Raw genomic sequence first — 24,699 nt, 5'->3', positions numbered from 1 at the left:
CAGATCATGCCCAGGTGGTACAGTGGTAAAGCATTCACCTGCCAATGCAGAAAACATAAGAGATGTGGGTCCAGTCCCTGGGTCGTGAAGATCTCCTGGAGTAGGAAATGGCAAATCGCTCCAGTATTAAGATACAAATTTAAGGGCTGAAAGTTAGGAAACTGAACATAACTATTTCGTAACTCTTGAAGCTTCTTTCTAATTTGTTGGTGAGCCACTCATGCCTATTTCAGTTCTTCTGGTGATGTTTAAAACAGAACCGAAGGCCCATCAAACAGTCTTCCACTGTCACTGCAGAATTATTTGAAGATGGATGAGAATTATACTGGCACTAAAGACAGTGGTCCCTCCATATCGACAGGGACTCGTTCCAGGACCCCCATGGATACCGAAATCCACAGGTGCTCAAGACCCTTAAAAAGACTGTAGTACAGTATATGGCCCACATCTGCAGATTCAACCAATGGTGATCCATCTTTGGTTCCATCTCTCGTGACAACTCTACTGGCCTAATGTCCAAGGCCTCTGCAAGGGACATGCCCAGTTATAAGAGGCACTGAACTCAGGTCGGTCCAATGCTATGGTTTACCATCAGGCACAGGTGGTTCTCCTTGTCTAAATGCAGTTTACCAATCAGGGGTCCATTTTTACCAGCAACATAGTAACATAGTTCACAAATCACCTTATCAGGTTGCCAGGGGAACAGTGCTAAAAAGTTAGCATAAGGTCAAATTCTCATGCAGAAGGGGAAAGGATTTTGTTAGCCCTTTACCCACATAAAGGTTTCTGTCAACTTGACCGCAATGGATTCTTTCAGTATATTCCTGGCTTGTACTTGCTAATCATTTATTTAGGGCTTTTGCATTGATAGTCACATCTGTGTATGTGTGTGCTGCTGCTAAGTCGCTTCAGTCGTGTCCGACCCTGTGCGACCCCATAGACGGGAGCCCACAAGGCTCCCCCGTCCCTGGGATTCTCCAGGCAAGAACACTGGAGCGGGTTGCCATTTCCTTCTCCAATGCATGAAAGTGAAAAGTGAAAGTGAAGTCGCTCAGCCGTGTCTGACTCTTAGCGACCCCATGGACTGCAGCCCACCAGGCTCCTCCATCCATGGGATTTTCCAGACAAGAGTACTGGAGTGGCGTGCCATTGCCTTCTCCGTATATGTATGTATGTTTGTGCATATATGGAAACACTTTTTCTGGGTGTAGATATCAATGACTTCTCAGGAATAATTTTTAAGTGTTTCTTTTTTGATACTTTTAGAAGAATTTACATAGTATTGGAATTATCTATTCTTCAAAGAGGTGGTATGCTGTGGTTATGGTATTAACTACAGCTGCTGTTTATAGGCTGGAAAGCTTGTAACACAGGTTATTCTATAAAATCATTACTTATGCTCACGTGGAAGGTACATTATATATCCAGATAAAGGGGATATCATTATAAAAAATGAAAATCTTTGTATATGTGCTGCTCCTTATTGTTTTTATAAGGTATCTTAAGAAAAAGGTGGGCTCAGGCAAGGACTAGCTGTTTTTGCAAGCAGAAATGGCAGGAAATGAGAATGTCCAGAAATTTCAGGCCTCCCAGGGTTGAAAAAGACAACTGCTTTTATGTCCTGAACATTAATATAAATATAGGGATCCACGCCTTGTGGTAAAGATCAGGGTGAGGGTGTCACCTTCCCAAACAACCCTATTATTTAAGCTAGCCTCAAGGTGGCCTCCATTAAGATGAAAGAGTTAAGTATGGACACAAGGAAGCAAAGAAATAAAGCAGGCTTAAGAACTAGAACTAGAAAAGACTTTGGTTATGGTTATCTGCACAAGGAACTGACTGGAAACAATTAGAAGCCTATTAGGGTTTTAAGGAAATCTTAAAGCCACAGAAACCTTAATTCTGGCCTGAAAATGTGCTGTCTCTGTTAGCTCCTTTAAAGAAACAGTCAGGCCTTCAAACCTGTACCAGTAGAAAAAAAAACTGACAATGATGCACAGCCCCAAGGAAGGCATCTGCCCCAACAGTCACTTCTGACGTGGTTCTGGAGGATCAGGTCGTAGAAGCAGGGGTGGCCTGACTCTCTGACCAAGGCCCTCCCTCCATGGCCAGAGCAGTGCGTCGCAGTAATTCTTGCTCAGCTGGGAGTCGAGACAGCTGTGAACGAGCAGCTGTGTGCTCCTCATCCTTCTCTGTTCCTAAAAAGAGAGCTGCTCCATAGGAGTTTTTGAAGCAGTAATCCTGTCCCTAAGCACCGCTGCATATGGGACAGGAGGAGCAATAAACTGCTGAATGCGTTGCATGACGCTGCCAATGAGAAGTTGATAGAGAAAACGCATTTTCTCTTTCCTTTGACCCACACCCACTTTATCCCAACGCTGCTCAAATGTCATCTCCCAGAGGTGCTGGTAGTTCAGCTGGTAAAGAATCCGCCTGCAATGCAGGAGACCACGGTTCGATTCCTGGCTCAGGAAGATCCGCTGGAGAAGGGATAGGCTACCCACTCCAGTATTCTTGGGCTTCCCTGGTGGCTCAGCTGGTAGAGAATCTGCCTGCATTGGGGGAGACACAAGTTCGATCCCTAGGTTGGGAAGATCCCCTGGAGAAGTGAACGGCGAACCCCACCAGTATTCTGGCCTGGAGAATTCCATGGACTGTATAGTCCATGGGGTTGCAAAGAGTCGGACACGACTGAGTGACTTTCACTTCACTTCACTTGAGAGGTGACCTAAAATCACAGCCCATCCCTTTCTACTATCTACCCTTCCTCGAGTCTCTACACCTTTACCTCTCTTCATAGCACCTGTTGTCTTGCTCGCTGACTGCAATGTAAACTCTTTCTGGGCACAACTTTGTCTTGTTCCTGAAGTCCTAGCACATAGAAATGGTTAATACATGGTAGGGTCTCAGTAAATATTTACTGGGGGAGAAAAAGACTCAATAATTAAGAGCTTCTGATTTCCGGGTGCAGGAAGCTGTGTTCACTTGGTTCTATTTCGCTGTTGATCTGTGTCACATTGTGACCAGTAAAGATTATGATTTCTGTGCAAGGATTACTCCTTGCAAGGTGGCATTATCTGGTGTGAAACCTAACCAAAATGTCATCCTACTGGAAAAATACAAATATTGCAAAAAGCATGCTGTTCAGTATGTTTCTTGTTTGTTTTTAAGATTGAGATAGCAATATGTCACTCCGATGGGAACTCCACTTCTTTTTTGGAATGGGCACTGATGGTCCTAACTGCAGCAGGCTACACGAATAGACCTTGGAATTCTTTTAGAATCCCCTCTGCTCCACGATTCAACAAAGAATGACATAATTAACTACAGCTGACTTGAGGGAGAGGCTAAAGATTACCAAGCAGAATTCAATCCAGCCAGTGCCAGGTACTATGCTGGGCACAGGGGATATAGTAACATTGCTCTTGTCCTCCTACTGGTTAGGGTCTTGGGGAACCTCAATTTGGTAGAGAAGCAGTTCCACCAGTGCTTTAAGAGTTACTTAAGGGGACGCAAAGGGCTATAGAAACACAAGCTACAGGAGTCTCAGCCAAGTGAAAAATTACAAGGGCTTCCTTCCAGGGTAAGTGTCAGCTAAGCTTGGACCCATAGGGTAAGTGGAAAGTGTGTCTGTATGAAGAAGGGAGATGCTGATTCACTTTGCTGTACACCTGAAACTAACAGAACAATGTCAATCAACTATATTCCAATTTAAAACATAACAAAAAAAAAAGAAGGAAGATGAATGGAGTGTTTTCTAGGTCAAAGAAAAGATACACACACACACAAAAGAGGCAGGCAGAGGGGGTATTACAATCTTACTCCAGACAGCCATTCTGTTTTCACCTACTACTCATCCTCTTTTCCTTCTAACTCCAGTTTCTAGCCTGTCGGTTAGCCCCTTTCTCTCTAATCATCCATTGCTCAACCCAGGAACCTATAAACAAAGAAAATGACTAAGGAGCAGCCACTGAAACCTGGAACCAAGCCTACATTACACTTAAAATTTTTTATTTTCTGCAGAAAAAATATTTTGACTACTACATTTTTGGAGTTCATTAGAAAGATCTGAAATGGATGACACCAAGCTGTTTGCCTAAAATAATGTCCCAAGCCCAAAATGGCATGGATGTTTCCTGAGATTAAAATAGAAACTTGTTTTGCTAACAGAAAACAACTTGGAAATCAAAGAGTCATTTAAGTTGAAACCATTATTTTTCCTTTTCTTGCAGAAAATTCCTGTGTTTATACACACTAAGAGATCAGAATAGTGAGGTCACTCTACCACAGAATTTTCCATTAAAAAATTTAAAGTTGGAGAAATCTCAAAAAGAAAATAAAGATCGGGGTAAAGTTTGTAACATAGCAAACTCAGTCAGTAAACACTTATGAGCACCTACTACATGAAACACACCAAACAAAGAAACTTGCCCTTGTAGAGTTTGCATTCTAGCAGGAAGAGGACGGGCAAAATAAGAAATAAGCGAACTATATAGGAAACAGATGGCACAGTGGTAAAGAATCTGCCTGCCCACGCAGGAGACCCAAGAGAGGCAGGGTTGATCCCTGGGTCGGGAAGAGCCCCTGGAGGAGGAAATGGCAACCCACTCCAGTCTTCTTCCCTGGGAAATTCCATGGACAGAGGAGCCTGGGAAGCTACAGTCCATGGCATCGCACAGTCGGACAGGACTGAGCGCACAGGCACAAAAACAGGAAACTAGAAGATGAGTGGTTTGCAGAAAAGACAGAACAGGCAGGGGGCATCAGGAGGGGACAGGTTGCCCTTTTAAATAGGGTGGTCAAGACTGGTCACCTAAAAGAGGTGACATCGGAGCAAAGACACGCGAGGATGAGAACCACACAGAGAATAGCTATCCGGGTTCAGGTGGAAGTGACCATCAATGGCCTGAGGCAGGAACGCCTAAGTGTGGAAGAGAGGCATGGGCGACCACGGATTAGAGGAACGGAGGGCATAGGCTGTTAGCTACGTCGGAGAGGTATGGGAGGCCAGATCAGTGCCCCAGGCAGTCATTCCGGGTGGGGTGTGGGATGAGAGGTGACTTGATCGGACTGATGCTTTAACGTGAATTTTAGTATAATCATTGCGTGTTTTTATGTGAACATAGCCCTTCTACAATACATTTCACTCAGCAATAACAGCAATAATTGCTCAAAATGGTCTCTAAATGATCTCCGAGGATCAGGCACTACAAGATTTAGGAAGTAATTGCTCTCCCTCTCTGGCAGGCACGTGCCCCTAAAGGGGCAGCCGCTGCTACCCTCCTACTGTGCTCAGAGTCGAGCTGGCGGAGATGGAAACAGTCTGCACCTCTCTACAAAACTCGAAGACGCCAAGCATTTCGTTCGGTTGGTTACAAAATTTTTAAAAACCCTGCCTCTGCCAGCTCTGCGGGAGAAGCAAACTCCCGGAGTTTGCCTTCGCTAATTTGTCCAAGTCGTGCTGCGGTTTCGCTTAAATGCAGACACAGCTCAGCTCTGGCCCACAAACCTCTCATCTTGGACTTCGCCCTCCGGTGAAAGCTACGGCTCGCCCCTGCGGTCCCCACCTGTTCGGAAGGAACCCGCGGAGCGCGCACCTACGCCCCGGGCCCCTTTCCTCCCCGGCTCAGACTTTCCTGCCGAGCACCCTGCTCTCCCTGGTGCAGGCCGGGCTGGCAACTTTTCTCCCAGCCTGGCGCTCGCCCCGCTTGGCTGGTCCCCAAGAGACTCTGCCTTCCTGCAGTGCCCCCGCCCCCGAGCTTCCCGCCGAAGGGCCGGGCGCCCTCACCCCTCACCCGGGGACCCGAGGGCGGCGAGCCGAGCGCACGCGCGCCCCCCGCCCCTGCGCCCCTCCCCGCAGGCGGCGCGGCTTCCCGGGCAGCGCCTCCCCTCGCGGGGAGGGAGCCGGAGGGGCTCGGGACGCCGCAAGCAGACCTGCTCCGGCTGCGCGCCGCGCGGCTCTCCTCCGAGAGGGGCGGCAGTAACCTCGGCGGCCGCAGCTCCTCGGGGGAGCCGAGCACGCCTCTTCTGCGCCCCCAGCACCCGCCACCTGCTCCCCGCTTGCAGCTCAGCCTCCGCCCGGGACTCGCCGCCCGAGATGGATTTCTTTCTGGCGCTGGTGCTCGGGTCCTCGCTCTACCTGCAGGCGGCCGCGGAGTTCGACGGGAGGTAAGTCGGTCCCCGGGGACCCTCTCCTGCTCTATCCCGCGCTAATTTCACACCGCCCTGGGGTCCTGTCTCTCTGCTCTCGGGCCAGAAGCGGGGCCACCGCACGGTCTCGGCGGGAGGAGAGCCGTCGAGCTGCCGTCTCCACCAGTGGCTGCCCAAGGCCTAGAGGGCGCGCCCCCTGCGCGTCCGGGAACCCGGGAGAGGCTGCGCTGCGGGGCGGGCCGCCGAGCCCTACTCGGGGCTGCGGGAGAAGGGAGCTGGAGCCCCGCATCTGGGCTCTGAGGGCGCGGGTTAGCTGCCCACAGGCGGTGACATGCGGGACATCCCTTGGGTGGGAAATTCTTGCTTTCGACAGCTCTGCAGTGGGGAAACTTCCAGGTGGTCCGGCCACATCCCGGCTGGGGGCTGTCACGGTGACTCACACAAAGGGTAGGGAGAGGAAGCCGCTGTGCTTCCAGAGGGAGACCCATTTGCTTCCCCACTTGGTTTCCTTGGTGGGAGGGAGGACTCAAAATAAGGACCGAGGGGCCGGGGCGAGGACGCTGCGCGCGCGTGTGTGAGTGCCTGTACGCACACACAGCTCCCGAGACCTCGGGCGAGCCTGACTGCTGCGTGCTCTGACAGGTCCCAACAACCCCAGGCTCTGCTGCGCTCCCCTGTCACTCAGCCACTCCTCCTACCGCAGAGCCAGGAGCCCTCGCCCCGGTTGCCAGCTCGGCTCCCGAGAGTGAGAGTGTATGTGTGTGTGTGTGTGTGTGTGTCGGGAGGGCGTGCTTGGTTACTCCACCTCGGTGCAATTACAGACCCGATTCGCCCCGAGCGCCCATCGCTGCTGCTTAAGCAGAAAACAGGCAGCAGCACCCAGGAGAGATTTTTAACTTGGGTCCCACCGCCACCCAGTCAGCGCTCGTGCAAAGACCCTCACCCCCGCCCCCGCGCAGCCGAGAGACTGCCGCACCTGTTTCACCTGCAGTCTTGGAACGAATCAATTCCACGATTGATTGGCTTTCTTGTGCCTGGAAGGAACGGAGGGGAGCCAGTGGAGCGCTGAAGAGAAAAAGCGCAGCGGCTTGTTTATCACTTGGTCTCAGGAAATGTAAAGTTCGGGGTTATTTGTCCTTTGGGCTCGGGGGCAGAAGCGGGAGATGAAGGCAAGGGGAATGAAAAGATTAGTAAAGTTAAAAAAAAAAAAAAAAGTGGGTAGCGGCCAGAGGCTTTTATTTTATTAAAGCAGTGATTTCCCCACATTTGAATATCCTGTGCGTTTCTTGCACACATATTTGCAGCAAGAAATAATCATATGATTATGCATAGATTTTCATGTAGTCTTAAAAATATCTAAAACAGACGATTAAAATATTGATCCTCTGTGGGGCGGGCAGGGAGAGTCGTCGAGGTAGGTGTGAATCTAAACAGGGAACCGATGTACCAAATAAGGTGTCAAAGTGGAATCTGGCTGGTAAATCCGATCCTGAAATCCAGTGTTTGCTTTAGTCCTTGTTTATGTTAGAGAAGCCGGTAAGACGAATTGTTGATGCAGGAAAGTTTCAAACTACAAGGACACTTGAGATGTTAGCTACACTTTAAACTCTCCTTGGTTTCATTTAGTCTTTCTCAAGTACATTTTTTTTTTTCTGAAAATTTTTTTTGCGGAAGAGTCGTAACTCAAAAAGAGTTTTGTTCCATTTGATTTTAAGAAACCTCCCCTCCTTCTGCCCCTTCCCACACGTACCCCCTTATACAAGGCAGACTTTTTTTTTTTTTTCTGCTTTGACATGTCTGATTTAATACTTTCAAGTTTACCATGAATCAGCCAAAACTGGCCTTCCCCTCAGTAACAGGTGTGGGCCTTTGAGGAATCTGTTTTATTTCAAACTTCAGAAACCATCCTGTGAGTGGCAGCCTTGAGAATTCTTGGTTTTAGCTGGTGCTATTTCCTGTAAGAATCTTCCCCTCCTTTTCCCCCTCAGCTCTTGCGCTGTTGTACATGTGTCTGTCTTAGGTTTGAAATTAGATCATAGCAGAACCGTTTCCCTGAAGGTGTTCTGTTGTTTAATTTCTTCAGGCATGAAAGGGTTCGTAGAAAATTGTTGGGTGTGATTTAAAAGTTTTTCTAAAGTAATAAGGAGGAAATTATTTTTAATTTCAAGAGTGTCTTTATTTAATTTGAATCTTTTTGTTTGGTAGGTGGCCCAGGCAAATAGTGTCATCCATTGGCCTGTGTCGTTACGGCGGGAGGATTGACTGCTGCTGGGGCTGGGCCCGCAGGCCCTGGGGACAGTGTCAGCGTGAGTATCAGCCCGGGGACTTCAGCATCTGTGGGGGGCCGGCTGTCCACGGTCAGTCATGGCTTCACTCTGTGCATTGGAGGGCTCATTACTGAGCAAGGCTTCCTGGTGTGGTTCTGACGTGGGAGTTGCCCCTGACCTCTTATTCTGCCCCTTTCCAACCGGAATCCCCCCTCCTAAAGTAAGGTCCCAGTTCTGTTATTCACAGAGGTACCTAGGACGCTCGTTTTAGCATTTGTCCTCAGTATTTCCAGCTCTTGTTTTCCCATCAGGCTTACTCTTGGCTGTGGGCTGTGAGATGGGGGTAAGATAATAAGTCTAGACTGTATTTACACTAAATAAACTCTGAATCTTACAGCACTTATAAATTCCTTGCCATAGCTGTTGTATAAAGTGGCCTATTTGTAAATCTTTTTTTTTTTGAAGTGAGCTTGTATTGACTAGATTCTAAATGGACCACCCAGTATAATCAAATAGCACTTAAAAAAAATCATTTTGAAGTTCTATGAGTAGTCAACATCATGTACTAAGTGCCAAATCAGAATACTGATTTTTTTTACCTTTTCCATAATCACAAATGGGTAGTTTAATGGTAGAAATCAGAGCCACATCCCAGAAGTTTGAGAAATTCATTCCCACCTTTTTATCTACATCTTAAAATTTTATCTTTCCCAGTTGCCCTAACAAAACAATTCACAAAACAGTCAAGTAAATTTCTGCAGTATCTTTGGATCCCTAGATTGGTATGTCTGGTTAGATGATGGAACTGAGTTGATTTCTATGTATTCCAGTGTTTTTAACAGTAATAAAAAAGGGGCTTAGAGAAATATGGAAGGGTGGTTAAAAAGGCTGGAGTTACAAAGGGAGGAGCCTGCCTTAGTGAAGTGTTGGCGAGGTGAGGAATCAGGTAAATTTCAGTTTCGAAATCTAGGCATTCCCTTAGTTATTTCAGTCTTTGGGGATGTCTGCCCCTAACTTTGTGAAAGAGGGAGAGTAACAGCCCTGGGTTGACATCTCTGGTTAGGGAGGAAAAGGTAAAGGGGACTCATGGTTGTTTGCCCGCTCCTTGCAAGCCATTGGGCCAGACGTGGTGCACAGCTGGGTCACTGCTGCATTTATTAAAGGCAGATGGTGGTAACTCAAGTTTTTGGTAAACAAAAGAACAAGGTAAAGCTTCTGTGCCCCTACTTGTTAGTCTGTTTCACGTTGTTTTTAAGGGAAGATGGTCAGAGAGAAGAATGATACCTGATGAACTATACTCTATGGTGCCATTTATGCCACTGGCACAGAGGTGTTTGTACAGCTGGAGGCCACAGGTGTGGAATGTGAAGAGCAGTCAGGTGTTGATAAGCGAAAGGTGAAGAGCGGACTCTTCTCTTGACCCAGTCAATATACACACCTCTCCTGAATAAAAGATAAGTAGCTTCTTGGCAGGAAGGAAGGTAGTTTCACTGCTTCACAGTGAAGGAGGTGGAAACTACCTTCCTTCCTGCCTTAGTTTTCTGAACACCCCCAAAGCGAGTGTTGCAGCACTCTGGGGTGTGCACAGGCCCCCAGCCCCACCCAGGACAAGGCTGCCTGGCTGAGCGCACTGGAGGGCACCTCCCGGGAAGGCAGCGTGCCAGGGCAGTCGGCAGAAGCAAGCGGAGGAGGAGATTTGCACTCTGCCTGTTGTGCTTAAAGAATTTTGAGGAGAAAACTCTCTTAGAGGTTCATCAACTGTGGAATTCCCCCAGAAAGAGCTGTTTTATGTCTCTTTATCTTGGAATTAAATTTGCTCTGATACACACTGCCTTGGCAGTTCTGAATTTGAATGAGTTTAAAGACCTTTGAAGAGTCCAGTGGTATGACAAAATTTAAACATCCGAGTGATTGCCTAGCATTTCATTTTCTGTGCAGTAGTTTTCCCAGCAGACACAGGACACTTTAATTTTCTGCACCTTCATTTTGTTTCTGAAAGACAGCACAAGCAGTCAAATATAGTATTTGATAGTATTTATCTTTTCCTTCTTGCATTGGATCCGAGGAAGCTGCAACATGGCATGAGTTAGTTATTGAAATGGTGATAAATGCGTTAAGGTGATCCTTCACAAATCCCAGTTTATCTTAGATTTGATGAAAGTTTGAGAGGCAGCATAGTGGAGGAAATGTGGGCTCTGGAGCTAGACTCCCTGGGTTTAAACTAGTTCCTCCACCTGTTAGCTGTGTGACCTTTAACAGATCATTCAGTCCCTCTCTGCTTTGTTTTCCTCATCTCTAAAATGGATCTAAAATAGTACAATACCTCCTAGGACCATAACAAAGTTGAGGTAAATTATCGTTTGTAAAGCATGTAAAACTACTCCAGGTATACCCTGTTATGTGCATCTGGTGAAATTAAAGACATATAAAGGAATACTGGTGTTGACACAGTGTTGTGGGATGGGTCCTTCTGTGCCATTAGATTCTTTGTTCTTTATACTGCCTATCTTAAAAAAAAAAAAATGGTTCTGAGATTCTCTTTGTTGCAGTAAAATAAAATGCCTTTAAAAAGGGCCAGATGGATCTTTGCCATTAATATTATAGATGGTAGAGCTTTAAAGATGAGTTCAAAGATGGATGCTTCCTTGCCTGTGTTTTATTTTTGCAGAATCTCAGATGGTCCCAGCATCTTTTACCAGTTCAGAGATCCCTCTGTCTTTGTTTTGCTATAAACAGGCAGAGGAATGTGCATGTTGGGGGTGAGTCTGCTCAAAGTAGGAGTGAACAGAACCAAAAAGAGGCTTGTTGGGGATGGAAGGAAAACTCCTGATTGGTTTTAAAGAAAGCTTTTGTGAAATTTAAACCCTTGTCACTATATTTATTCGAGGAAAATAGACTTGCTATTTTTTAACAGTTATATCTGGTAATGGATCACCTATAAAAATTCCGAACAGCTTCTGGGAAATTTAATGTGAAAAATGTTTTTGCCTTTCTGACCCTTATATAATCTCAGAGTCCCTTTCCCATGAGGAGCGTTCTCCCTTCCTCAACAGGGTGCCCTGGTTCTCGTTTTTCTCAATGATTCACTTTGAAATTTTCCTTCAAATCAGCCCAGCAAAGCAAAAGGGAGCAGTTCCCTCCTGCATGCAGTACCTCCCAATTTGTCTCTTAGGAAAGGTATAAGTTGAGGGAGGTCTCACAGGCTAGAGCACTGACCCTATGGTGGCTATTCCATTTGGTTGAGCACATGTGAGATGTTTTGACTCAATATTTATGTGAGTGGAGTATATGTATTTACCCAAAAGATGCTATATTTCATTTTTACTTGCTGCCCACCTTTTCATGGACGATTCACCTGGCATAGGGCTTGCATTGCTCAGCCTGCAAGTCCAGCCACAGTTCAGCCAGACCTCCTGCCCTTTCCTCTGGGACTGAGAAAGGAGGGACCAGAGATGCTCCCCAGCAGGCACAGGAACTATCCTGCATCCTGCCCATGCCACCCAACACTTCCACCTGGCCGAGGAAAGCAAGCCCTGTTCCAGAGATAGGCAGGTTACATTTTCACTGTGCTTTCAGAGGTCATACCTGTACCTTCCTTCTATTCTTTGATTCTTTGTATTCTTGACTCAAACAGATCTCTACATGTTGAGGATTCAGAATTGGAGTTTCTAATTAACTGTCTTGGACTTTACCTTTATTGACTATAGATATAACTGGACTGGAAAAGGGAGGTTTCTTAATATGTTTGCAGCACACTGGATGGGTCTATGTTTACAGAACGCAGCATGTTAATCACTCAGAGGATCACAAACTACTTGTTACTTGCTCTGTACTTATTTCTGCTTAACTTCCGTAACTTTCCCATCACATTAATGACACATTTCAATTACTTTAACAATGTCTCTACTCCTAACAAGTGGAGATCTCAGTAATAAAGATTTCTCAGTGTTTCTCTGATTTTAAAAAGCCATGTATGCCGTGGAAACAGTTCTTAACTAAAAGCACTAGACAGTTTGAGACCGCTGAGTGGAGTTGTGACTTTTGTACCTGATTAGCTATTTAACATTTCTCAGCGGCACTTTTCCCAGTTTACAAGTGGATTTCTAAGGTGCCCTGCAGCTCTAAATCCCACTGAGAACTTCCTTTATATTTTAAAGTATACAGGATCTAGACATTGCATTTCTGTATGGTTGTTTTTCTGTTTACTGGGAGGTTTGGCTCTCTATGTGGCTGTAACAATAGTGTTTCTGTTGAAAGCACTTTGTAAAGGTGTGGAGAAAAATTAAAAATGCAGCTAGTTCTAGGTTTCAACAAAGCTATTAAGTTTCTGAATTCTTTGGCTGTCCTTGAGCAGTTTTCCTTAAGACCAGGAAAAATGCTGGAATTTTGTTATGTTTCTTTGGAGATTTTGGTGAGAAATAAAACCCACACCTAGAGTTTGATTTTACTTTACTAGTTCTAAACCTCATTTCCTCCTACCAACCCCCGCCCCGAAGTTAGTAAAGACTGCAACTGTACAATTGCCATGTAAAGTGAAAATTCTGGATTCTTAAAAGCGCTTGATAAACTTACAACTTAGTTCAAGGACTAACTCAAGGACTGAGAAACAGTAATTCATTCTGAAACTGTTCTGGAGTTGTACCTCCAATAATTTCATTTGGATAATATGCGTTATGGCTAATGATTGTGGATCACTAGAAAGAATGATGAGCAAATTATTGAATTCATTATTTCTGTATGTCAAATGAAATGGTTATTAGTTGAAGCAGAGAATTTTGATACAGTAAATGAAATACTTAAAATTCATATTTTATTCTTCAATTCACATCTGGTTTCAGAAATCCAGCCTCATGAAAGGAACATGATTTGTTCATTTTCGCTCCCTATGTTAGTCATTGATTTCCCTAGTCACAAAATACATAGATTACACCCTTCTTTGATTATTTGGATTTTGAATCCTTTTTTTAAAATAAGAGTAGACGAGAAATACCGGAAGTGGTTTTGAAGGCCACCTCTAGTGTTCCCACACTGTTCCTAGTGAGTGCTTTCTATTAGTAGTAAACAGCTGTGGCAGCCTGCACTGGACATGAATCAGCGTTTTATGGATGAGGCAGTTTTCTATACCCATACAACTGTATGCATCCCACCAGGAGTGGTTGGGAATCTCAAGGCAGGCTGTGCTGCGCAGAGCCGTGTTGAAGATTGCCAGCAGGTCCTGGGCCAGCTGAATGGAGTTGAGCATGCTTCACTGTCTAAATTCAGCTTCCTCCTCTAATCTTGGGGTGAGGATGCAGAATGTCACGGTTTATTTTTGGAGATAGGAATAAATGCTAGGCAGTGGACCATCTTATAACTACTTTCAGCCCTCAATCTGAATTTCCACATCCTTAGGAAGTAGTCTTCAAGATTAACCAACCACCCACTTTCCATGAAAAGGTTATTTAAGAATGGTATGTGCTTTGGGTAACTTCAAGTGGTCCTGGAATATAGATTCCACACCAAAATCAGCCCTGAAGAAGTCTGACTTTTTCGCACAGGTAGTTTTGGAGGATGAGTCTTCTTGCAAGTCAAGGTTCAGAGAAATTACCTTGTTCCTTCATTCTTTCCCCTGATTAGAACTGATCTTTATATCTTACTGTTGAGAGCTACTAATTTCCTTAGAGGGCTTTCCAGGTAGTGCTAGTGGTAAGAACCTGCCTGCCAATGCAGGAGATATAAGAGACGGGGGGTTCCATCCCAGGGTCGAGAAGATCCCCTGGAGGAGAGTATGGCAACCCACTCCAGTATTCTTGCCTGGAGAATCCCCTGGACACAGGAGCCTGCAGGCTGCAGTCCATAGCGTTGCACAAAGTTGGACCCGACTGAAGCAACTTAGCATGCTCCTCCGACTCCCATTTCAGTTAATCTGGGTGGGTCTTAACCTTTATAGACCAGGAATGTTAGCGCTTCTCAGCCTGGGATATCAGGTCAAATGAAAGGAAGCACTGTAGTGGCTGGAAGTTCGGCTGCTTCATCTGCCCTCAAATACCTGCCACATGGAGATGCTGCCTGAAAGCATATGCACACGTGGTCCCAAGGAGCCACTTCTGGCCCAGAAACGACACTGTTTCCTCCTTCGAAATTTTTTGATAAGCTTTGAAAAATGTAGTTGAACTCCTCACTCTCCCCTCCTGTAGCAACTGTAATGGCAGTTTTCAGATGTGGAGTTCATGTTATATGCATTTTCAGTCAATTGAACCAACCGCGTGCCTTTAAAATGACAGTCCAGTGATGCTGAGTGATTCTGCAGTTTCCTTCAGTGAATAACGGAAGATATTCACAGGGGAGATGAAAGGGAAGAGGAGGAGCATTCTTCCCACTCCCTTAACTATAGTGGATACTTTTGTTTCTCTCCCAGCAATTTTGTGCAGGTTTAAAATTTTTTCCCATTAATTTTTTTAAAAATATATTTATTTTATAAGAGAAAGTGTGTTCAGGTCCTTAAATACCCCTTGTTAGACAATATTACCAGGTTTTTGTATACTTTTCAGAAATATGTTACGTATTTGTGGGCAAATTCCTGTATATCTCCACCCCTACCTCTTTGGTGCAAATGAAAGCATGCAATATACCCCATTTTACCTTCTTTTTCTTAAAAATGCATCTTGAAGGTCTTTATCATCAGTACACGAAGCAATTGCTCATTTTTTAATGAATCTGTAGTATTCCACCATATGACTATGTTATAATTGATTAACCAAAATTCTTCCTGTTCGTAAAGTAATGGCAAGAAGTAAACCTAGTCCGTACCTTCTTTTTTCATATGATACTACATTTTGGAGGCTAGTCCTTATCAATTCATGTAAGCTTGACTCATTCTTTTACATATGGAGGTACCGTGTTATTGTTCAGTCGCTAAGTCATGTCCAACCCTTTGCAGTCCTATGAACAGCAGTGCTTCAGCCTTCCCTGTCCTTCACTATCTTCTGAAGTTTGCTCAGACTTATGTCCATTGAGTCAGTGATGCTATCTAACCATCTCATTCTCTGCCATCCCCTTTTCCTCCTGCCCTTAATCTTTCCTAGCGTCCGGATCTTTTCCAGTGAATCAGCTCTTTGCATTAGATGGCCAAGGTATTTGGAGCTCCATCTTCAGCATCAGTCCTTGCAACGAATATTCAGGGTTGATTTCCTTTAGGATTGACTGGTTTGATCTCCTTGCTATCCAAGGGACTCTCAAGAGTCTTCTCCAACACGACAGTTCAGAAGCATCAGTTCTTCAGTGATTAGCCTTCTTTATGGGCCAACTCTCACATCCATGCATGACTACTGGAAAAACAACAGCTTTGACTAGATGGACCTTTGTTGGCAAAGTAATCTTGGCTTTTGGAAACGCTGTCTAGGTTGGTCATAATTTTCCTTCCAAGAAGCAAGCATCTTTTAATTTCATGGCTGCAGTCACCATCTACAGTGATTTTGGAGCCCAAGAAAATAGTCTGTCACTGTTTCCACTTTTTCCCCATCTATTTGCCATAAAGTGATGGAACCAGATGCCATGATCTTAGTTTTTAGAATGTTGAGTTTTAAGCCAGCTTTTTCACTCTCTTCTTTCACCCTCATTAAGAGGCTCTTTAGTTCCTCTTTGCTTTCTGCCATTAGAGTGATACATTTTCATATCTGAGGTTGTTGATATTTCTCCCAGGAATCTTGATTCCAACTTGTGATTCATTCAACCCAGCATTTTACATGATGTACTCTGCATATAAGTTATATAAGCAGAATGACAATATACAGCCTTGATGTAATCCTTTCCCAGTTTAGGGCCAGTCTGTTGTTCCGTGTCTGGTTCTAACTGTTGCTTCTAGTTCTGCATATACGTTTCTCAAGAGACAGGTAAGGTGGTCTGGTGTTCCATCTCTTTAAGAATTCCCGAGGTTTGTTATAATCGACATCAAAGGCTTTAGCATAGTCAATGAAGCAGAAGTAGGTTTTTTGTTTTTGTTTTTTTTTAATTCTCTTGCTCTTTCTATGATCCAGTGAATGTTGGCAATTTGGTCTCTGGTTCCTCTGCTCGTCTAAATTCAGCTTGTACATCTGGAAGTTCTCAGTTCACATACTGTTGAAGCCTAACTTGAAGGATTTTGAGCATGACCTTGCTAACATGTGAAATGAGCGCAATTGTCCATTCTTTGGCATTGCTTTTCTTTGGGACTGGGAGGAAAACTGACCCTTTCCAGTCCTGTGGCCACTGGTGAGTTTTCCAAATTTTATGTATTGAGTGCAGCATTTTAACGGCATCACCTTTTAGGATTTGAAATAACTCAGCTGGAATTCCATCACCTCCACTAGCTTTGTTCATAGTGATGCTTCCTAAGGCCCATTTGACTTCACACGCCAGGATGTCTGGCTCTAGGTGAGTGATCACACCATCATGGTTACCTGGATCATGAAGATATTTTTTTCTACAGTTCTTCTGTGTATTTTTACCATCTCTTCTTAATGTCTTCTGCTTCTGTTAGGTCCTCACCATTTCTGTCCTTTATTGTGCCCATCTTTGCATGAAATGTTCCCTTGGCATCTCTAATTTTCTTGAAGAGATCGCTAGTCTTTCCCATTCTATTGTTTTCCTCTATTTCTTTGAATTGTTCACTTAAGAAGGCTTTCTTATCTCTCTTTGCTATTCCCTGAAATTCTGCATTCAGTTGGGGATATCTTTTCCTTTCTCCTTTACCTTTTGCTTCTCTTTTCTCAGCTCTTTGTAAGGCCTCTACAGACAGACACTTTGCCTTCTTGCTTTTTCTTGGGGATAGTTTTGGTCACCACCTCCTGTACAATATTGTAAACCTTGGTCCATAGTTTTTTAAGGCACTCTTATCAGATCTAATCCCTTGAATCTATTTGTCACTTCCACTATATAATCATAAGGGATTTAATTTCGGTCATACCTGAATGGTCTAATGGTTTTCCCTACTTTCTTGAATTTAAGCCTGAATTTTGCAATAAGGAACTGATGATCTGAGCCACAGTCAGCTCCAGATCTTGTTTTTTTGCTGGCTGTGTAGAGTTTCTCCATCTTTGGCTGCAAAGAATATAATCAGTCTGATTTCGGTATTAACCATCTGGTGGTGTACATGTGTAGAGTCTGAGGGCTACTCCATTTCTTCTAAAGGACTTTTGCCCACAGTAGTAGGTATAATGGTCATCTAATTTAAATTCCTCCATTCCACTGGAGAAAGGAATGGAAAACCACTTCAGCATTCTTGCTTCGAGAACTCCATGAACAGTATGAAAAGGCATATGACACCAGGAGGTGAGCCCCTCAGGCTGGTAGGTGTCCAGTATGCTACTGAGGAAGAGTGGAGAAATAGGTCCAGAAAGAAGGGAGAGTCTGCGCTAAAGCAGAAATGCTGCTCAGCTGTGGATATGCCTGGTGGTGAAAGTAAAGTTCGATGCTGTAAAGAACAATATTGCATAGGAACCTGGAATTTTAGGTCCATGAATCAAGGTAAATTGTATGTGGATGCACCATAATTAATTTTATTGATTAATTTAAAAATCCCCTATTTATGTATATTTAGGTGGTTTTCAGTCCCTTGTTTTTACAAAATAAGCCGTAGTGAATATCTTTACATATTCATCATCACTGTTGTATACATACAGATGTGGAAGAATTGGAGAGTCATTCTGTTTTTATGTAAGTACAGTTACTAAATAGCTCTCATTTTATTTTTGTAAAAGTTCTTGTATAAAATGTGTAACTTAAAGGAGATTAAGTCATGGATAATATTACTGAGCATAAACCTTCCATTCAGTCACTTTCTATTTTTGGCTCCTTAGAAGATACCTTAAAAGACAAGTAGAATGGATTTCTTTCTATGGTTTTATGTCCTACCTTGTTTGGAAAAGGATGTGGTTTCCAGGAATGAGTGCCTTAAAATAGGAAAATAGAATTAACAAAGTCTAGAGGAATAAAAAAGGATAGAACAAAAATGTAAGATGGGAGGACAGTTAATAAATGCAGATACGTAAGCCACAGGAGTCAAATTCTGTTGTATAATTTGGCTCTTAGTTTCTCCTAGCCAAAGAGAGAAGGGAATTTTCATTGCTCATATAATTCTTTTTGTTTGTTAGGGAAGAAATAAGCCAGTTATTTGGGGGAAATTATGGGTTTTACCACATACAGTTCTGAAAGACTTTCATGTGGTATTTATAGAAGAGGGGTGAATGATGGAGTGGAAGGGGGCCACAGCAACATTTTTACCATGAACCAGTGGTGGTTATGGCACCCCACTCTAGCACTCTTGCCTGGAAAATCCCATGGACGGAGGAGCCTGGTAGGCTGCAGTCCATGGGGTCGCAAAGAGTCGGACACGACTGAGCTACCTCACTTTCACTTTTCACTTTCATGCATTGGAGAAGGAAATGGCAACCCACTCCAGTGTTCTTGCCTGGAGAATCCCAGGGATGGGGGAGCCTGGTGGGCTGCCGTCTATGGGGTCGCACAGAGTTGGACATGACTGAAACGACTTAGCAGCAGCAGCAGGATCCAGTATAAAGAGGCTCTGCAAAGAAATCAGTGGGAGAATTTTTTTGTATCAATTTTATATGAGTTATTATTTTTGTATTCATTGAACATCAGTGTGAAAGTCATTATCATTTTGTATGTACTTTCTCCTTTTTGTACAGATTATGACTTGGGATAAGTGGTGAGGCACGAACGCATCATTTATCCTACTTACGCTGTAACATGGAATAAGGGCCGATGAGCCCAGAAACAGCAAAATCTTTGACCAGTGTTCCTTTTGCCAAAGCTCCTGATTTTTATACATGTGCAGAGGAGCCAAAATGACTCTTGGTTTTTATTCTAGTTCACCTGGATCTCACGGAAGGCTGCTTTAAATAAGCTACTGAGACCTGAATAGAGTCAAAGTAGAATCTCAGGTCACCATCCAGACACAAACGTACCTTCACTGGGGCCTGAGGAAAGCCTGCCTGGGCTTCCCAGGTGAGGCTAGTGGTAAAGAACCTGCCTGCCAGTGCAGGAGACATAAGAGACGTGGGTTTGATCCCTGGGTCAAGAAGATCCTGTGGAGGAGGAAATGGCAACCCACTCCAGTATTCTTGCCTGGGAAATCCCATGGACAGAGGAGCCTGGCGGGCTACAGTCTATGGGGTCACAAAGAGTCAGACACAGCTGAAGTGACTTAGCACACACACATGCTGCTGCTGCTGCTAAGTTGCTTCAGTCATGTCCTACTCTGTGCGACCCCACAGACGGCAGCCCGCCAGGCTCCCCCGTCCATGGGATTCTCCAGGCAAGAATGCTGGAGTGGGTTGCCATTTCCTTCTCCAATGCATGAAAGTGAAAAGTGAAAGTGAAGTCGCTTAGTCGTGTCTGACTCTTTGTGACCCCATGGACTACAGCCTACCAGGCTCCTCCATCCATGGGATTTTCCAGGCAAGAGTACTGGAGTGGGGTGCCATTGCCTTCTCCCACACACACGTGAGGAAAGGCTAATTCTCAGGGACTGCTGAAGCTCCAGTGGCATTGGAACCCAAAACTCTGGGGACACATATGCCCAGGAGAATCACTCTGTATCTGCCTCTCTCTCAAAAAAGAAAAGCACTCACCATGTATCTTGAGAGGGCACCAATCCAGTAAGTCCCCCATCTCTTTAGGAGAAACACAGAAAGGGGTTTTGAATGCCTTTCCTCAAAGATTAGCACCAAGGGAGAATCTAACCTGTCCAAAAACTGCCACCTTGTATCAACCTGGAGGGGAGCCAAGGAGTTTACATTGCCAGGGCCAAGATCTTACACTTCTTTGCGGGGATTAATAAATGATCAGTTCTCAAAGAACAAAGCAAAGATAATTTGGCTTGAAAAAATTTAAAAGTGTTATCAATCACTGCCCATAACAAAGTACTGTTAGCATAGGCTAAATGTGATTGATGGTGCATCCCTGGAAACTGACCAGAGCAAACTGGTTGCAAAATATGTATCTAGTTACTTCAAAACTGGTGCCTTGCAAGGTTCAGAGTTCAGTTAAGTAATGTCAAATATAAAGAAACTTATACTTGTGCATTTTAAATTATATTTAGTGCATTTTAACGCACTAAAGCTTCACTTAAAATTTTCCAGTTTTACTACTTAAGTTACTGCTACTGCCTAATTCAGATAATTATGGTCATAATATAATTACTAATAAAATTCCTAATAAAGCCAGCATAAAGGAATACATTATAGCCTAGATGTGATAAAGTATTATTATATGGTAAAATAATGTCAGATACCCATGTGTTATTACGTATTCTTTCATCGATATTCTCAAGAATTGTAGTTTTACCTTAGACTATGAAACTAAGTCAACTTGTTATTCTTATCTGATTGAAGCAAAAAGAGATATAAATAATCAAGTTGGCTTCTTAGCTTTATTGTAGTTGATTTTGTAGAAGAAACAGTTTTCTTTTTAATTATATTTAACTAGAAGCCCTCATTTTTTTTTTTTTTCCATATTTAACCAAAGGCTGGAGACAGTCTTTGTAGGTACTAGATGCCAGGGAAATACAAGTTAAGACTAAAAATTTGCTGGAGGTGATTCGAATGAGGGTATTCCAGAATCAAATAAAATTTAAAGCTGAACATTTAATATGGTTAATATGTCTTTAACCGTCCTGTAGATTAATGATATAAATTCTCCAAATCTAACATTGTTTTCCTGTTATAATATCATTAAATCACAAGGTTAAAGTTGCCTTTTGTAAATATTACTGACTTATTCTCAACTTTTAGGAACTATGTCATCACAGTTAAAATTTGCATTAATGTACACAAATGAAGAAACTAATATTTTTGGATTTATGCTTAACTTTGCTAAAAACAATGCTGTTTTACAAAACTTTAGCCTTGTTTTCATAGATCAGAGTTTTCAAACTCAGTTTCTATGAAAAATCCTTAAATGGTCAGAGGTGTGTATTTAGCACAGAAACTAACTCCTTGGATAGACTTTCTGAATATTAGCTTCTTGCCACCCAAAATATTTTTCTAAAGCCTTTGTGACTTCCTGTTTTCTTTCACTGTTAAGGTTTTGTAGGTACTTGAAATCTACTGTCCAAGTGCTTTCATGCCAACAAATAGCAAGTAATAGAAAAAGACAAATTGCAGCTTATACTTAAATTTATTTTTTTTAATGTACATGGATTAGGGTACATGATTTTATATAATTTACTATGACAATAGTTTCTACTAGATAAGTTGTCCTAAGTTCATGTGATTACATAAATATTTCATGGTGTTTCATATTGATAATGTCGGTTTCAAGTTCTTTTGTCCCTTAGATTGTTTTTAAATCACTGATGAATTTAAAAGTTCATAATATCTTTGTGTATGGTCCAAAATTAAGATATCCCCCTGTATAGCTTATTTCCTAATTAAGGCAGAATTTTGGGGTTTTTTAAAGCAATTAAAATGGGGGAGAAAATACAAAATTATGAAGAGACAATTTGTCGATTTGTTAAATGTTCTGTTCTCTAATCTTGTGTTGAGGTTTGATGGATTTTGTAACTTAAATACTTATAAAGTAGTGGAAAGATTCCAGATTGTTACTCAAAATTCTATTCGTGGGGTCTGTTGTCTTGGATGTTGCTTTAATAAACATGCAGAGTTGGAGAGTTGTCTATAAATAGTGTTTCCTGGGCTAATATTAACTTTTTTGACAAAGAGAAATACATGAAATTTTGGGTTGGGACAGGGAGAACGTCTTAGAGTTGCTACTTTTTTCCAGCTGGAGATTAGGGTTGGAAGATAGAGGTGCAAAGTCTGGGAGGACCAGTCCCTTTCATCTGGGAGCCTGGATTTATTGCCTTGAAGGACGTGCATGTATCATGCTTCAGAGGCTGTGTGATGATACACCATAACACAGGGATCCCTTTGGATAATACAGAGGCTCAATTCCTTTGGGTTTCTTATCCCTTATTTTCCCTAACTCTGTCCAGGGCCCAGAATGGACTCCAAATCTGTGACCTGTGTTTAGCAGGCAAGAAAAGACATCCCCAAATTGTTTAGCTTCTGTGGTTTATATTAGTTACAATTTTATAAAGTCATCAGAGTGCTCCTGATGTTTAAGGATGCCTAATAATCACGGAGACCTGTCTGTAAAGTCAGTGTCACTGGGAACCCTGAGGTGAACTGAAGCAGTGGTCTGGGGCAAGTCTCAGGAGAGACTTCTGCAGTTGAGAATTCTCACTGGGTGGCTTGGAGCTGGCAAGACTGCATGTATCAAACACTATGGCTTTTTATAGTGGCTGTTGGAAAACTGATTATCAGGAGAAAATGGACAGGCGTTTCCTTATTTGCTACGAATGAATCCTGTTTTAGTGCTTTTCACCATGGGGTTCATACCACACAAAAAAATACATGTAGGGCTTTTATTTTTGGCAGCTTTCACAAAAACTGTGGTGATGGTTGGCTATGAACATTTCCTTACACATCATTAGAGAATAGATTCCAGAAGCTTCCTGGAGATAATTACTCCAAGTTTAACATTGCTTTGACTTAAAATGCAGTTCTGTATAGTTTTAAAATGCAAATTTTAGAATGTGGGGCTTTGGCTAAAATTTCATTCTGGAAGTCTTATTTAATGGGTGTAGATACCAATATCATAAAACTTGCTAAATCTATGTGTGTCAACACTGATTTAAGTGAAGTAGGAGAAATGTGACCCAATTAAGATATTATGAGACAAAAATAAACTATACAGAACTGTTTGGCTGCTTGGTACTAACATAACTAGTTAGAAAATAATGATGTTTGCTATTCTTTATTAGCTTATTTCACCTTTATTTTAAATTAATATTTTTTCTTGATAGATTATTCAAAATTTACATTTAAAGAGAATTAAAGAAACAGTATCCTTTTATATTTTTCTTCTCATACATAACCATAGTCATGGTTTTCCTTAATATGTGATCCAGAATATAATTTGCAATTTATGCTTTGATTTATTTTCAGCTTTTTGCTTAGATTGTGCCTGATATATGTCATTATTTTAAGAAATATATCAAGATCAGGAGTTCTTTTAAAGTTAGCAACAATAACAAAAACAACACGCTAACTTGTAAACACAATGGACATGAAAATAATACTCTGAAAAACAAATGTTGTGTGTGCCTTTAAAAGTATAAAGCAATCATTCTGGATCGATAAACTACTGCTTTGAGTTAAATTGGACTTACAATTTTTTTCTTCTGATACTACCCCAAAGAAGGCTCTATTCACCTTGCTTTAAATTATACAAACAAATAACACAAATGGACAGTTAAAGTGAATATTTTGTGCTTTAAAGAAGACTAATATTTTATGCTATAAAGGCATTGATCCAAAAGAAAAGTAATAAAATCATCTCTTCCCTTACCTCTAGGATTTCTAGGCGGTCGAACCCTGACCATTACTAGTAGTGTTTCAAATTTCTTCCATTTACTTTCATTATACTGGGTTATTTGTATCTTCGAGTGAAATGGCTGAGCTTTTCCACTAATTCCCGTTGCTATTGACAACCAAAGCAGCCATGCAAGAAGAAAATGCTGTGGAAGGAAAAGAAAAAAAACCTTAATATTTCCTTCTCAAAGTTGGAGAGAAAAGGGAAACACAGTATGTAAGAAACAGGTAAGTAAAAAAAAAATATATCAATTTAAAAAACTACTAGCCTTGGTTGCTAATTGATCAAAAGTTTTAATTTTTTTTCAGATATTTTGTCCAATACTCGTTTAAATAAAAGGATACTGTCTCTTGGAACCAAAAATTAATATTCTGAAGATTAAAAATTGGATTGGAAGGTACAATGTCACTAGAGGTCTGAAATATTTTAATTTAGAATTTGAACTATGAAAGAATAGCACAACTTCAATTATTGGTTAATATCTTTGTTACAGAATGTTTTTTAATGACAAAATGGTGACTAAAATATTACTATTTTGAACATGTCCTAGATTTTTTTTGTTTGTTTCAGAAAAGCACTGAAAGTTGCAAACATGTAAGTCTCCGGGAATGTAACAAGTTGATAAATACCCAAGTCCAGCCTCCTTACAGAGAAAAGATCTGGAATTTCTTTTTTTGGACATTTGTTTTGCAGCTTTCTACGTCTTAAGGCAGAGAATAGCCAGGATAAGGTGCCAGCTCAAAGGTTAGATGAACATTTTTTTTGAAATAATTTCGGCTAATCTATGTCTTGAAAGGCATACTTCTAAATAATAACTTTATAAAGTTATTAATAAAACTTAACACTAGTTGTGTTCCTGAGTTGCTTT

The 24,699-nt window shown here is 42.4% G+C and overlaps 1 protein-coding gene across 10 annotated transcripts in view; it reads left to right on the top strand.

Moving 5' to 3' along the window:
* The first annotated feature begins 5,927 nt into the window (after positions 1–5,927).
* Positions 5,928–24,699, top strand: part of NPNT (nephronectin) — a 77,373-nt gene continuing 58,601 nt past the window's right edge. For 3 of the 10 annotated variants that reach the window (XM_004009646.4, XM_012179568.3, XM_012179567.4), the window contains exons 1-3: positions 5,928–6,168; positions 8,356–8,456; positions 24,525–24,575. In XM_004009646.4, the coding sequence (XP_004009695.2) occupies positions 6,098–6,168; positions 8,356–8,456; positions 24,525–24,575 (223 nt within the window). In that variant the 5' untranslated portion in view covers positions 5,928–6,097. Of the gene's footprint in view, positions 6,169–7,167; positions 7,265–8,355; positions 8,457–24,524; positions 24,576–24,699 lie in introns of those variants that run through there. The other 7 variants (XM_042251163.1, XM_060417547.1, XM_042251161.1 and 4 more) reach the window with 3 other exon arrangements.

Source organism: Ovis aries, chromosome 6 (assembly GCF_016772045.2).
Source record: "Ovis aries strain OAR_USU_Benz2616 breed Rambouillet chromosome 6, ARS-UI_Ramb_v3.0, whole genome shotgun sequence".
NCBI classification, from domain to species: Eukaryota; Metazoa; Chordata; class Mammalia; order Artiodactyla; family Bovidae; genus Ovis; species Ovis aries.
The sequence above is the reverse complement of the archived record's forward strand: the minus strand, read 5'-3'. Positions and strand labels throughout refer to the sequence as shown.